Genomic DNA, 16,082 nt, shown 5'->3' with positions numbered 1-16,082 from the left:
CCACTTCCTATATATAAAAGATGGGCGGTTGAAACCACCATTCCCCGTGCCTTGATGGTAGGCACAGGTACCAGGATGAAAGCTTTTATCCTGGTACCTTGTACATTAATTTTTGGGAAGCACTCTTAGGCTCAAAATGATAATACCCCCTTGATAAATTCCTTCAGGGGTGTAGTTTCTAAAATGGAGTCACTTTTGGGGGGTTTCCATTGTATTGGTTCTTTAGGGGGCTCTGCAAATGCGACATGACACCTGAAAACTATTCCAGCAAAATCTGCCCTCCAAGTCCAAAACAGACTCTTCCCATTTTGAGCCCGCCATGTTCCCATACAGCAGATTATGACCACATATGGGGTAATGCTGTGTTCAGGAGAAATAGTGTAACAAACTTTGGGGGGCTTTTTCTCAGATTTTTTTTTCTCTTGTAAAAATAAAAAAAATGTAGACTAAATTGACGGTTTATTGAAAAAAACAAATTTTTCATTTTCACGTCCCAATGTTAATACAATCTGTGAAAAAGCTGTTGGGTCAAACTGCTCATTACATTCCTTGATATGTTCTGTGAGGGGTGTAGTTTCCAAAACCGGGTTACTTTTGAAGGTTCCCATTGTATTAGTACTCTAGGGGCTCTGATAATGCAACATGGCAACGGAAATCTAATCCCGTCATATCCGCCCTCCAAAAGCCAAATAGCGCTCTTTCCATTCCAAGCCTCACCATGTACCCATAGAGTACATTATAATCACATATAGGGTATTGCCACGTTCATGAGCAATTGTTTAACAAAATGTGGGGTGCGTTCTCTCCTTTAACCCCTTGTGAAATATAAAAATTTGGTGAAGAAGTGCCATTATATTAATTTTTGATTTACACATCCCAATGTTAATAAAATCTGTGAAAAGGCTGCTGGGTGAAAATGCTCACTATACCTCTAAATGAATTGTGTGAGGGGTGTAGTTTCTAAAATGGGGTCACTTTTGGGGGGTTTCCTTTATACTGGTACTCTAGGGGCCAGCGCCGCACCTCCCATGAGGCGACCTGAAGCGAACGCTTCAGGTGGTGCTATGCCAGGGCCCCGGGGAGGGCGGCATTTTTGCTTACCTAAGCCAGTCCAGGACAAGCTGTCCTGGACTGGCTTAGCGTCACCGAGCGGTGGATTGGGGAGGTGCTCATGCTCAGACAGAGAGCAGGTCCTCTCCAGGCTTGCTCTCTGCCTGCTAACGCCGCCCCGCCCCCTCGCTCCGCCCCCTCCTCCCGGGGGGGGGGGGGGAGGGTGCACAGCTTTCTTTCCTCGGGCGGCGAAAAAAGGCAGGTTCACCCCGGCTAGGGGCTCTGCAAATGAGACATGGCACTAAAAACTATTCCAGCAAAATCTGCTGTTCAAACCCTCAGTGTCGCGCCTTCCCTTTCTGTGCACTGCCGTGTGCCCAAAAATCAGTTTACACCCACATGTGGGGTATTTATGTGCTCGGGAGAAATTTCAAAACAAACTGTCAGATGCATTTTCTCCTTTAACCCCTTGTGAATGTGTATTTTAGGGCTAAATGAATGTTTGGTTGAAAAAAATGAAATGTTTAAATTTCACTTCCATATTGTTTTAATTTCTGTGACATGCTTAATTGGTTAACAAACTTCATATATGCTGTTTTGCATTATTTGAGATGTGCTGTTTTGAAAATGGGGTGATTTATGGGGGTTTCTATTATATAGGCCTGAAGGGGTCTCTAAAAAATTAGTATGGGAAATTTTCTTAAAAATTTGGAAAATCGCTTTTGCACTTGTAAGCTTTATAATGTCCAAAATACATTAAAGGACAATTAAAAGATGATACCAATATAAATCAGAGATATGGGAGATAATATTTATTCATGTATTTGTGTGATATGACTATCTCTTTGAAAAGCAGAGCATTTCACATATTGAAAACTACGATTTTTTCCAAATTTCCAATAAATTTCCTATTTTTTTTATAAATAAATATAAAATTATTGATCAATATTTACCACTAACATGAAGTATAATGTGTCACGAGAAAACAATCTCAAAATCACTTGTATAAGTTAAAGCGTCTCAAAGTTATTACCGCATAAAGTGACACATGTCAGATTTGAAAAATGAGGCCTGGTCAGCTAGATACTTTTAGGCTTGGTCTTGAAGAGGTTAGAAGTCATTGTCATGGTTGTGTCAATGCCCGACAATTGTGGTACTGAATGGTGCTAGCACTATTAGGGAAACAGGTCAGGTAAGCTGTCCCTAGCGCTAAGACGGCTGATTAGGTGTGTTGGTCACCTGTTCCTGAGCTAATCTCAGCCCTGACAACTACTGGTTCTCTAAACACGAAGACCTGAAAGAGGCTAGGGACTGAGAAACTAGAGGCGGTCACCCCTAGCGAAAGGATAAGTGCAGCTGCAAACATTACTAACTAGGATGGGACGTGCTGGAGAACTAACAGGCACAGCACAACCACTAAACACACAACAGGAATTGAGGAGAGGAAGAGTGGAGTAGTGAGGAAAGGAACCACATGACTGGGGCAAAACAAACCTGAAACCCAAAACAGAAACTCACTAATATCAAACAGCGACAGGCAGCAAGAAATGCAGCACAGGGGTTGACTAGGCAGGTATGAGGGTAAAACAGACTCTCACACAGAACAAAACCCACACCACTTCCAATTCAGCTCCAGAAACTATACAACTCCAACTAAACTCTCCTTCGTGACTGGGCCACACTGGGCGACACTGAGGGTAACCACGAAAACCATAGAGGACTGAAGTCAGCAGTCAGCCTTTTACAGACCCAGGAAAGACCTGATAGGATGAGGACAATTACAAACACCTGAAGCATGCATCCATCGAGAGACAAAGCAAGCTCAAGTAGACACTGTGGCAGATACTGTTCTGACTCGGTCTTTGTGATCCCAGGCTGTTAGGTTCAGGTGTGGAGTGTCTGAACGGCATTTGGCGCATGAATCATCTGAGGCACTGCAGGAGAATGTTCACACTGGGCATGCTGTTTCTGCAGTAGCACTCAAGCATAGAGTACGTGATGAGTTGCTTTGTGGGTCAGTGCCTTAGTATGTCTTCGCCACTGAAGGGGTTAAGAAGTACAGAAACACAGTGGGGACAAGACTCCAAATTTGACCTAATTTCAGTTGCTGCAACAGCCCTTTAAAGCTTATTAGAGCAGTCAAGAACATAATGTCCAGGTTGTCCTCAATAAAGGCATGCTCTTTCCGGAAGGCAACAACGTTTTTCAGCAGTCGAAATTGGTCCCTGGATAGCATCTACTTGCATAAGTTCTGGGCAGAACTTGTTTGAGAAGGTGTCTGCATTTTTGGTAAAAATGACGCTCTGGTAAATGGGAGAAGGTGCCTCCATCATAATAACCCTGTCTTTCTCGCTTCTTTTACAGGAGTCTTTGGTCAATACGAACACATAATCATATATACTCCTCAAAGTCAGATGGAAGTTCTACTTTAAAGAGGACCTTTCCCCTCCTGGGGCACATATGGCTTTATATAATGCTAGAAAGCCGAAAGTGCGCTGAATTCAGCGCACTATTGGCTTTCACGTCATGTGCCCCAGGTGAAGAGCTATCAGTACCGGTACCATAGCTCTTCACTGTTAGAAGGGCGTTTCTGACAGTCAGTAGTGTCTATTTTGCTGTACTGTGATAGCAGTGAGGAACGCCTCGCTCCCCTCCTGGTAGTACTGGTCCATAAAGGAGTACTGGGGCGGCATTCCTCACTGCTCAGCATTATGGCTGAGGAAGGTAAGGAATGCCTCCTCTCATAGTGCAGTGCAATAGACGCTACTGTGAGGAAGGGCATTCCTGACTGACTGTGAGAAACGCCCTTCTGACAAGGAAGAGTACCAGCACTGATAGCTCTTCACCGGGAGCACAGAACGTAAAAGCCAATTACACCGCATGTGCCCCAGGAGGTCAAAGGTCCTCTTTAACAAGTTCATCTTTAACTGATTCAGAAAGTCCATAGAACCGCCATTTTAGTGCGGAGGTTACATAGTTGATGAGGTTGGATAAAGACATTAGTCCATCAAGTCCAACCTATAACTCTACAATCCCTACAGTGTTGATCCAGGCAAAAAACCCCATGAGGCTCATGCCAATTGCCTTATTTCAGGGGAAAAAATGCCTTCCCGACTCCAAATCTGGCAGTCAGTATAAAAACCCTGGATCAACGTGTCCTTAAAATCTAGAGTCCATATCCTGTGATATTTTTCTCTTCAAGAAAGGCATCTAGGCCCTCTTTGAACTTCACCACTTCTTGGGGCAGAGAGTTCCAGAGCCTCCCTGTTCTTACTGTGAAGAATCCCCTTCTACTGTATGTTTCTGGTGAACCTTCTCTCCTCCAGACGTAGAGGATGTCCTCTTGTCACTGTCACTGGCCTAGGAGTAAAAATATCCTTAAAAAGTTCTTTGTATTGTCCCTTCATGTATTTGTACATTGTTATTAGATCTTCCTGTAGACGTCTTTTCTCTAAACTGAATAACCCCAAGTTTGTTAATCTATCATTGTACTCCAGTCCACCCATTCCCTAATCATTTTGGTTGCCTGTCTTTACACTTTTTCAAGTTCACTTATGTCTTTCTTGTATATCGGGGCCCAAAATTGCGCACAATATTCTAAGTGTGGCCGTACCAGTGATTTGTATAGAGGCAGTGGCGTAACTAGAAATGGCGGGGCCCCGTGGCGAACTTTTGACATGCCCCCCCCATCCCAACTGACGCCGAAGACCTCGACCGACCCCCCCCTCCTCCGCACTCTATTATGTCCCTTACTTGCCCCTGCAAACACTATTAACCCCAATAGTGTCCCCTGCACACAGTATTAACCCCAATAGTGTCCCCTGCATACAGTATTAACCCCAATAGTGTCCCCTGCACACAGTATTAACCCCAATAGTGTCCCCTGCACACAGTATTAACCCCAATAGTGTCCCCTGCACACAGTATTAACCCCAATAGTGGCCCCTGCACACAGTATTAACCCCAATAGTGGCTCCTGCACACAGTATTAACCCCAATAGTGGCCCCTGCACACACTATTAACCCCAATAGTGTCCCTTGCACACAGTATTAACCCCAATAGTGGCCCTTGCACACAGTATTAAGCCCAATAGTGGCCCCTGCACACAGTATTAACCCCAATAGTGGCCCCTGCACACAGTATTAACCCCAATAGTGGCCCTTGCACACAGTATTAAGCCCAATAGTGGCCCCTGCACACAGTATTAACCCCAATAGTGGCCCCTGCACACAGTATTAACCCCAATAGTGGCCCCTGCACACAGTATTAACCCCAATAGTGTCCCTTGCACACAGTATTAACCCCAATAGTGTCCCTTGCACACAGTATTAACCCCAATAGTGGCACACAGTATTATGTCCCTCTGTGGACACCCATAAACAATTATTATACTCTGGGGTCTTTTCAGACCCCAGAGTATAATAATCGGAGACCCGGGGAATAAAAACATTGAAAAAAAAACCCCACTGTTGCTTCTTACCTGTTTCCCGGCTCCTGTGCTGTCCTCCTCTCGCGTCCTTCGTTAATGACGTAGGACGTCACATGACCCGGGAAGCATGCTGGGTTCATGTGACGTCAGAGACGTCAGACAACAGTAGGACGGAGGCCTGGCAGGATCGCGGAGAGGTAAGTAACAGTTTTTTATGTTTATTACCTCTCCCGATCCGCCGGTCATTATACTCGGGGGTCTGCAAAGACCCCCGAGTATAATGATAGCCTTTGTGGGGCCCGTGGTGTCACTTGCCGATCCCGGCCCAGCCAGGATCGGTAAGTGAATAGGGCCCGTAACTGCCTATTGAAAAAAAACCGCAGCGGTAGCGGCTGTCACCGGGCCCCCTACTGGCCCGGGCCCTGTGGCAGCTGCTACTGCTGCTACCACGGTAGTTACGCCACTGTATAGAGGTATAACTATGTCCTTGTCATGAGAATCTATACCTCTTTTGATGCATCCCATAATCTTATTTGCCATGGCAGCAGCTGCCTGACACTGGTTACTAAAGGTAAGCTTGCTGTCCCCCAAAATCCCTAAGTCTTTTTCATTGGCAGTCTTACCCAGTAATTTACTATTAAGTACATAGTCATACATTTTATTACGTCGACAAAAGTGCATTACCTTACATTTGTCAACATTAAACTTCATTTGCCAAGTCTCTGCCCATGCTTCCAGTTTCCTTAGATTCCCATGTAATATTCTACTATACTCATTATTAATTACCCTACAAAGTTTAGTATCATCTGCAAATATGGACACCCTGCTTTGTAAACCCTCTACCAGGTCATTAATAAAGATATTAAACAAGAGAGGACCTAATACTGACCCTTGCGGCACCCCACTGGTGACTATGGCCCAGTCTGAATATTTACAATTAACAAGAACCCTCTGTTTCCTATCAGTGAGCCAGTTGCTAACCCAAATGCATTTGTTTTCCCCCAGTCCCAACATTCTCATTTTGCATACCAACCATTTATGTGGAACAGTATCAAAAGCCTTTGAAAAGTCCAGATACACCACGTCTACTGCATTACCCATGTCCAGTCTTGAACTGACCTCTTCATAGAAGCTGAGCAGATTAGTCTGACGTGACCGATTCCTCATAAACCCATGCTGATTTGGTGTTATAAGATTATTTACATTGATATCTGTGCATTGAGATACTCAGCAGTGGCGCAACGATTGGGGTCATCAAATACTAAGTTAATTGCTGCAAGATAGTCCTCCAAATTATTCAAAATGGCATGATCCTGTTCTAAATAGAATGATGCCTATGCTTGTGCATTGTCTATTAGCAGGGCAATGATGAACACAACTTTGGGAACTGAGAGGAATGCATAGAAAAAAAATCATCTGGCAATGATTAAGGAATCCTCGTTACAAGTGTCTCTTTCCACCAAATTTTTCTGGTAGTGGAATCTGGTAAACTTGAGAAGTGGGTCTGACCGCAGCAGAATTTGCACACAATTCATGTCCTTCCAATTCAGTTACTTGACTTTTCACTTTATTTAATTGTCCTTGAAGATTGTATACAAGGTTATGTAATTCCGAGATCTGGAATGCATGCTGTGACAAGGCAGACTCTGCCCCTCCAGTCTCCATGTTGGGCCTGATTATTATGTAACAATGGTAGTTATCAGATCTGGAGTCCAAATGAGGTAAATGGTACAGTACTAATGTAATAAATGCAGTATAAGTACCTCAGGAGTAGAAGAAACCATGGTCAGACGTTTGCAGAATTCGGTAAACAGGAGCAGTAGATCAGCCGTAGTCAGACGTTTGCAAAGTTCGGTACATAGGGGCAGTAAAGTAGTGGTGAGATTCAGGGTAAACAAGGGTCAGACAGCGATAATAATCAGGCACAGGATGTGGGTTTATATAGGACTAGCTAAACTGTGATTGACCACAGAACAGGTGATCTGATCTCCATAAACCAATTACTCCAATAGAAGAGACCAGACCAGGCAAGGCGTAGAACAAACAGGATTCTTAATAGTATAATGGTCAAGACTGCAGAACATAGCCAGGAAATCATGGGTTCAAGACGTAGTGAACTCAGTTTGTGAAACAGAGTGATAGACTGAGGTCTATCAGCTCAAGGCTGCTGCCCCTCTCACTTTGTGATGTATAAGTACTCATTTGGATTCAGACTGAAGTAAAATGAAAATATTCTCTTAGGTTCCCTAATTTGTTTCAGCACAATGAAAAGTATGCCATTGATACAGAAATTTATTCCTTACTGAACCTTGGATGCAGAAGTCAGATACTGGCTCTCCTGCTGCTCTGTGTCATAATAGCCTACAATTCTCACACACTTTTAGGCCTGAGAACAGGTAGGGTGGTGGGGTAGGCATACTTCTGTCACCACAGTGCGTTTTTCTGGTCATTCCACCAGTACTGTCACTTACATTCCCCTCATTTGAAGTCCATGCTATCAGACCTTTCTGCCCACTCTCCTTTTACATGTAGCCGTGATCTACCATCCACCTGGCTCACCCTGCCAATTTCTGGATCATTTTGTTTTTTTTTATCCAGCGGTATTTCTACCCTCATCATGGATGACTTTAACATCTTTATTGAAACCCCATCTCCCCAGCTGCCTCACAGTTCTTTAAAGAATTCCTTTAAAGTTTAATGCAAAAGTAGAAAAAGACCAGAACAAACAAATTGGTAATATGCACATTATTGTCACCAACTTCGTTCAGATGATTGTCTACCAATCATAGTTATACAATGTTACAATGATGCTTGAATATATTAGCTTTAATTGTATGCTACATAAATTGATCCTATTTACCTTAAAATGCTACATAATATGAAAGTACAATTAACCTTTGCTGCCTCAAAAGTCTTTGTGTTATTTAAATGGAATGTCTCATCCAGGGAAAGCTGGTTGAAAGTAAAACTCATACATAGTTGTCATACAGATTGTTTAATGAAGTTTCAGCTAGGAGGGGTCAAGTGAGTTGGGAACCCTTTACAAAATATTTACACTAAGGCTTAACTAAGTGATTGGGGAGTCAAGAGTTCTAGTTTTGAGGTGCTAGGAAAGTGAGATCATCTTTAGCTTTCCTATCTCCAAACTCTAGACTTCTATCTAAAGTTAGTTTCACATTAATGTTGGTGTTTCCGTCCTTCAAATCCGACCTGAAAAGCGAAAATCCTATCTGCTTAACCGGTTAAGGACCAGGCCCAAAAGTATGTTAAAGACCAGGCCTCTTTTTTCAAAACTGACATGTGTCACTTTAAATGGCAATAACTTTGAGACGCTTTAACTTACAAAAATGATTTTGAGATTGTTTTTTTCGTAACACATTATACTTCATGTTAGTGGTAAACACTAATCAATATTTTTGCATTTATTTATAAAAAAAACTAGGAAATTTGATGGAAATTAGAAAAAAATTGCAATTTTCAAAATGTGAAATTCTCTACTTTTCAAGCAGATAGTCATACCATCCAAATACATGAATAAATATTATCTCCCATATCTCTGCTTTATATTGGCATCATCTTTTGATTGTCTTTTAATTTATTTTGGACGTCACAAGGCTTAAAAGTGTAACAGCGATTTTCCAGATTTACAAGAAAATTCTCCAAACCAATTTTTTAGGGACCACTTCAGTTCTGAAAGTAATTATAAAGGCCTGTATAATAGAAACCCCCATAAATTACCCCATTTTCAAAACTGCACCCCTCAAATTATTCAAAACAGCATTTGGGATGTTTGTTAACCCTTTAAGCATTTCATAAGAATAAAAATAATATGGCAGTGAAATTTAGACATTTCATTTTTTTTCACTAATACATTCATTTAGACCTAAAATTAACACATTCACAAAGGGTTAAAGGAGAAAATGCATCTGATAGTTTATTGTGCAATTTCTCCCGTGCACAGAAATACCCCACATGTGGGTATAAACTGACTTTTGGGCACACGACAGTGCATGGAAGGGAAGGAGCGACACTGGGTGTTTGAACAGCAGATTTTGCTGGAATAATTTTCAGGCTCCATGCCTTATTTGCAGAGACCCTAGAGTACCAAAACAATGGAAACCCCCCAAAAGTGACCCCATTTTAGAATCCACACCCCTCACAGAATTCATCAAGGGGTATAGTCAGCATTTAGACCCTACAGTTGTTTCACAGATTTTACTAACATTGGGATGTGTAAATGAAAAATTACTAAAATGTCACTTTATCTCCAAAGTTTTCATTTTCACAAGGGGTTAAAGGAGTAAAAGCCCCCCCACAGTTTGTTAAACAATTTCTCCTGAACACGGCAATACCCCATATGTGGCCATAGTATGCTGTATGGGAACATGGCGGGGCTTGGAATGGAAGGAGTGCTATTTGGCTTTTGGATGGCAGATTTTACTGGAATAATTTTAGGTGCCATGTCTCATTTGCAGAGCCCCTAGAGTACCAATACAGTGGAAACCCCCTAAAAGTGACCCCATTTTGGAAACTACACCCCCCACAGAACATATCAAAGGGTAGAGTGAGCATTTTGACCCTACAGCTGTTTCACAGATTTTATTAACATTGGGCCTTGAAAATGAAAAATTACTTTTTTTCCAACAAACTGTCAATTTAGCCCCAAATTTTTAATTTTCACAAGAGGATAAAGGAGAAAAAGCTCCCTAAAGTTCGTTACACAATTTCTCCTGAACACAGAAATGCCCCATATGTGGCCATAATCTGCTGTATGGGAACATGGCGGGGCTCAGAATGGAAAGAGGGCTATTTGGCTTTTGAAGGGCAGATTTTGCTGGAATATTTTTCAGATCCCATGTCGCATTTGCAGAGCCCCTAAAGTATCAATACAGTGGAAACCCCCTAAAAGTGACCCCATTTTGGAAACTACACCCCTCATAGAATTTATCTAGGGGTAGAGTGAGTATTTTGGCCTCACAGGTGTTTCACAGATTTTATTAACATTGGGACGTGAAAATGAAATATTACTTTTTTTCCCAATGAATCGTCCATTTAGCGCCATATTTTTAATTTTGCAAATAGTTTAAGAATTAAAATCCCCCCAAAGTTTGTTACACAATTTCTTCTGAACACGGCAATACCCCATATGTGGCCATAATCTGCTGTATGGGTACATGTTGGGGCTCAGAATGGAAAGAGCGCTATTTGGATTTTGGAGGGCAGATGTTGCTGGAATAGTTTTCAGGTGCCATGTCGCATTTGCTGAGCCCCTAAAGTACCAATACAGTGGAAACCCCTCAAAAGTGACCCCATTTTAGAAACTACACCTGTCAAGGAATGTATCAAGGGGTATTATCATTTTGAGCCTAAAATGCTTCCCAAAAATTAATGTACAAAATGAAAATTGAAATTTTTAAAAATATGCCATTTCGGTGCCCAATACGTTGCACCCACTTTGTGTTGTCAGAGACCTACACTCCTAAAACTATTAAGGGGCCATCCCGAGGGGCAAAAAATTATATATGTGGGTGTAAACTGCTGCTTGGGCACACAGCAGGGCTCAGAAGGGAAGGACCACTGTGCGTTTTAGCTTTTGGGGTAGAGATTTAGAGGGACCCTCTGGGCACCATGTTGTTTTTGCAGAGCCCTGGAGGTGCCAGTAAACTGGAATTCACCAAGAAGTGACCCCATTTTGTAGGGGCAATTTTAGGGTCTCTGCAAATGTGACATGGTGTCCAAAAACGAAGAATCTAAATCTGCACTCCAAAAGCACATATTGCTCCTTCACATCTGCGCCCTGCTGGGTACCCAAATAGCAGTGTATGCCCACATGTATGACACTGGTGTACCCCGGATAACGGACTTAATGCCATATGTGGGTATAAATGGCTGTTTGGGCACAGCCGGGGACAGAAGGAAAGGAGCGCTATATTGGTTTTTGGAGCACACCATGCCACTTTTGCAAAGCCCCTGAATTGCCAATAAAGTGGAATCTGCAGACATGTCACCCCATCTTGGACACTAGCCCACTGATGGGATTTATCAAGTGGTGTAGCGAGATTTTTTTAACCCTTGAGTGTTGCATTTATTTAGTTTCCAGAAATGAAATCGCAACTGATAGAGAAGTTAAAAATGAAAATTTTACTGATTTGCCATTTCAGTGTGCAACATGTTGTGCCCGACTTATGTCAGCAGAGACACTCCAAAAACTGTTAAGCGGGTATCCTGGGCACAACAGCTTTCAGAGCGTTCATCTCTGATACAAGTCGGGCATAACATATTACGCACTGAAAGGACGTATTCCTGGAAAAATGGTCATTTTCACCTTTCACAATCAGCTTCGTATTCATTTATGGATAATAAGTTATAGCAACACTTGGGGGTTAAAAATGCTGTCTGTACCCCTGGATAAATCCTTCAGGGGTGTAGTTTCCAAAATAACATCTTATATCAGGGGATTCCACGTTACTGGCGTTTCAGCTCTGCAAAAGTGTCATGGCATCCAAAAACCAAACCTTCTGCGCTCCAAAAACCCAATAACCCTTCTTCCCTTCTGTGTCCGGCTGTGCCCCAATATCAGTTTATACCCACATATGACATTACGTACGTTATCCCCGGTACACCAGTGGCATACATGTGGCATAAACTGCAGTTTGGGCGCACAGCAGGGCGCAGAAGGGAAGGAGCGCGATGCGGCTTTTGGAGTACAGATTCAGATGTTTGGTATCTGGACGCCATGTCATGTTTGTAGAGCCTGTAAGGTACCAGAAAAGTGGATTCCCCAAAGGAGTGACCCCATTTTGAAAACTGCACCCCTCAAAGAATGTATCAGGGGGTGTAGTGAGGATTAGTATGCCAGATGTGACTGCACAGCGGATGGCGAAGAGGGAATATATAAGCGGTGCAGAGGAAATTGGGGACACCAAATTCTGTACTATGTCCCAGTAGCTCCTATGATTGGGGGAGTCACTCTGGGGGTCACTTTAGGGGTCACTTCTGGTGTCCGTTCCCTCATAAGCTGTAAATATGGGGTGTCCCCTGATATCCGCTCGCACAGCTTATATATTCCCTTCCTGCCGCAGCCAGTTGTGTTCTAATAATTTGGCGATTTTTGCGGACTTTTGTCTTCACATTATTAGATGCTATATTTTCTTTATTTTTCTGGTGACGCGGCCATATAAGGACTTGTTATTTGCGGGATGAGATGCATTTCGTAATGACACCGTTTTTGGGTGTCTACATCTTATTGAATACATTTTATTAACCCTTTTTTGCTGGATTTAAAAAAAAAAAAAAAAATCAATCCTGGCATTGAGTTTTACTTTTTTAATTTTGCGCCATGCAGCGTACAGTATAAGTAACATGTGTCCTTTATTCTGCGGGTCGGTACGGTTACGGCGATACCTCATTTATGTTATTTTTTTATGTGTTACTAGTTCTGCAGAGGAAAAACACATTTGGGGACATAAATCAATGTTTTTTGCATAGCATCTTCTGAGAGGCGTAACATTTTTATTTTTCGGTTGACAGTGTTGGTTGAGGGCTTATTTTTTGCGGGACAACCTGCGCTTTTTATTGGTACTGTTATCGGATGCATATGACTTTTTGATCACTTTTTATAGTATATTTTGTAAGGTGAGACGGCGAAAAATCATTACTTCCGGCGAGTTTTTTCCGGGTTTTTTTTCCGGCGTTCGCCGTGTACATTAAATATTATTTCAGTTTTATTGTATAGATTGTTACGGACACGACAATACCAAATATGCATTGTTTTTATTACTTTTTAGTTCTTTTTTTTATATAATTCATTTTCTATAGAGAAAAAGGGATTTTTGGGCTTTATTACTTTATTAATTTTTTTCATACACTTCATTTTATTTTTTTTAATTTTTTTTTTACTTTTTCATGTGTCCATTTAGGACACTTCAATCAGCAATACTGTGCTGATATAGAATGCCATGTGAGACACAGCCTGCAGGTGTCCCACATGGCATTCCGTAGCAGGATGTCAGGCTGTGTAGACGCACAGCCTGACATCAGAAGGTCCTGGCAGGATCACCAGGTATGTGGGGGCTCCGGGCAGTCTGGGGTCACTGGCCAGACCCCAGACTACCTTTTACTGCTATCGGCACCCTCCGATCTCGCCGCGGGGGGTGCCGATCTGATTCAATTGCTGGCGGATGCCTTTCGATCGCGCCGTGATGTTTCACGGCGCGATCGAAAGGGTTAAAACGTCCAGTCGGACTCAGTTCCAACTGGACATTATTGAGGAAGGGGTTAGGTGTTAGTAACACCTAACCCCCGTCCTCCCCGCACCCCTCCCCCCGCCAAGAAGGTACCTAAAGACAGGACGTATTTTGACAATAGTCCGGTCTTTAGGTACCTGGACCGCAGGCCGTAAATTTACGTACGGCGGTCCTTAACCGGTTAAAAACTGGTTACATTCAGAAACCTGTGGTCCCCTTAGACTATAATGGCGTCCACTTGGTTTCCGTGGAAGATAGCGGAGAGTAAAGTCCTCCTCTCAGGACTTAAAGCTCTCCAATTGTAAGAGGAATGGTGGATGGAATCTTGTACTGAGACTCAAACGCTAGTGTGAACCTAGCATCACTTGATCTGTCTTTTCACTGGAGAAGAGTGAGCAAACGTGAGAAGCTGCATGAGAGGGTTGATAAGAGAGAAGCATTTCCATTGATAAGATATAATATATCCATGTAGCATATTCATAAAACTATAACATAGTAAAATAATGTGAAATTTTCATAAAAATTGTAATAAATTAGTTTGGAAGATGGGGTTGTGTCATCAGTTAGATATATCTATACACACACATATGCATAGTAAATATAAATGGTTACAATATGTGACTGCATTCACATATTGTTACCATTTATATTTACTATGCATATATGTGTGTACTGTATAGATATATCTAATTGATAACACAACCCCGTCTGCCAAACTGGTTTATTACAATTTTTTTTGAAAATTTCACGTTATTTTACCATGTTATAGTTTTATGAATATGTTACATGGATTATACATTGGGCCTTTGTTCTATTGTTGTTATACCTCTGTCTTTGGAACCAATAAAGTGATTTTTATCAACCTACATCTACTCAGTGGCGCTTTCATACCCGGTTTTTACTATTTTCCATTTTTCCTTGTGTTTACCCACCACCTCCCAGGTTGGTGACTCGGAGTAGCTGCAACTGAGGGCTTCATATGGCAAGTGCCAGGGCGCCAGTTTTTTTTATTATTTGTCTACATTTACAGAGTCAAGTCACAGCTGCAAGAAGTGGTCATGGCGGTCCAAAGAGAAGAAACGGGTAATGTGGGAAGACGTCTCCTGTGAGTATTACTGCACAAAATATTACTGCATTGCATTTATTGTAATGTTACCACTAGCATCCCCAACACACCCCCCCCCCCGTGTCTGAGGCAGACAATGAAAAGATAAACAACACCTCCCCCACCCCCCACCCCGCCCCAGAGTCAAATTTCAAGCAGCAGAGAGGCTAGATTCACCACTGACTACTGGCGATAGGCTACCAGGAGAGAGAAAAATCAAATTGGAGATGCTGAATCTTCCAGGCAGCAAATGTTCAGAGGCAGTAGGGCCAAATGTGGATATTCTTGTGAAGAGAATAATAGTGATGACAATGCTTTGGCTTTTATTCCATAGGGTCTCCTTGCTAGATGTGACACAGTAGAAGGAAATATCAGCCAAGAGATGGACAAGCTGCAATGCAAGAATTTGGCTCTTTCAAATTAAAGGTCGAAGTATAATAAAAATTTGTTACTATGGTAGAGGAATTGGTCTATGAGCAGTTATTAACAAGGAGCTTTGATTTTTACAATAGTACATATAATAGTTTGCATTAATTAATACACATAATTGACAAAAAAGACAAGTTGTTGTTGGAATCAAATTAAACTTTTTTCTATGTAAATGTAATGATGATCTATGTAATTACAATATTAACCTCCTTCCCAACATCCACTATACTGTTATGACGGATGCCAGGTCTTTAAAGATGGCAGGCAGTCTGAATCAAAGTGGCCACTACAGCCACTGAATCCTTCTTGTAATGTACAGTGGAAACCTGGAGCATTCACTCTGATCACAGGCATTACACTTATGGTTGGCCCTACCTGTTACAATGATGCTTGAATATATTAGCTTTAATTGTATGCTACATAAATTGATCCTATGTACCTTAAAATGCTACATAATATGAAAGTACAATTAACCTTTGCTGCCTCAAAAGTCTTTGTGTTATTTAAATGGAATGTCTCATCCAGGGAAAGCTGGTTGAAAGTAAAACTCATACATAGTTGTCATACAGATTGTTTAATGAAGTTTCAGCTAGGAGGGCTCAAGTGAGTTGAGAACCCTTTACAAAATATTTACACTAAGGCTTAACTAAGTGATTGGGGAGTCAAGAGTTCTAGTTTTGAGGTGCTAGGAAAGTGAGATCATCTTTAGCTTTCCTATCTCCAAACTCTAGACTTCTATCTAAAATTAAAAGCACCAACTAAGTATCAATGTATAAATAACACAAATTTTTTTTTTTTATTTTAAAGCTAAATTTATTGTTA

At 41.8% G+C, this 16,082-nt stretch overlaps 1 protein-coding gene across 5 annotated transcripts in view; it reads left to right on the top strand.

Moving 5' to 3' along the window:
• Positions 1 to 15,665, top strand: part of BAG1 (BAG cochaperone 1) — a 175,153-nt gene extending 159,488 nt beyond the window's left edge. The window contains exons 7-8 of one of the 5 annotated variants that reach the window (XM_075271040.1): positions 14,757 to 14,831; positions 15,166 to 15,182. In XM_075271040.1, coding sequence (XP_075127141.1) covers positions 14,757 to 14,813 — 57 coding nt within the window. In that variant the 3' untranslated portion in view covers positions 14,814 to 14,831; positions 15,166 to 15,182. Of the gene's footprint in view, positions 1 to 14,756; positions 14,832 to 15,165 lie in introns of all 5 variants that reach the window. The other 4 variants (XM_075271041.1, XM_075271039.1, XM_075271042.1 and 1 more) reach the window with 4 other exon arrangements.
• Positions 15,666 to 16,082: the final 417 nt, after the last annotated feature.

Source organism: Leptodactylus fuscus, chromosome 4 (genome assembly GCF_031893055.1).
Source record: "Leptodactylus fuscus isolate aLepFus1 chromosome 4, aLepFus1.hap2, whole genome shotgun sequence".
Classification (NCBI taxonomy): Eukaryota; Metazoa; Chordata; class Amphibia; order Anura; family Leptodactylidae; genus Leptodactylus; species Leptodactylus fuscus.
This window is presented reverse-complemented; position numbering and strand designations above follow the sequence as displayed.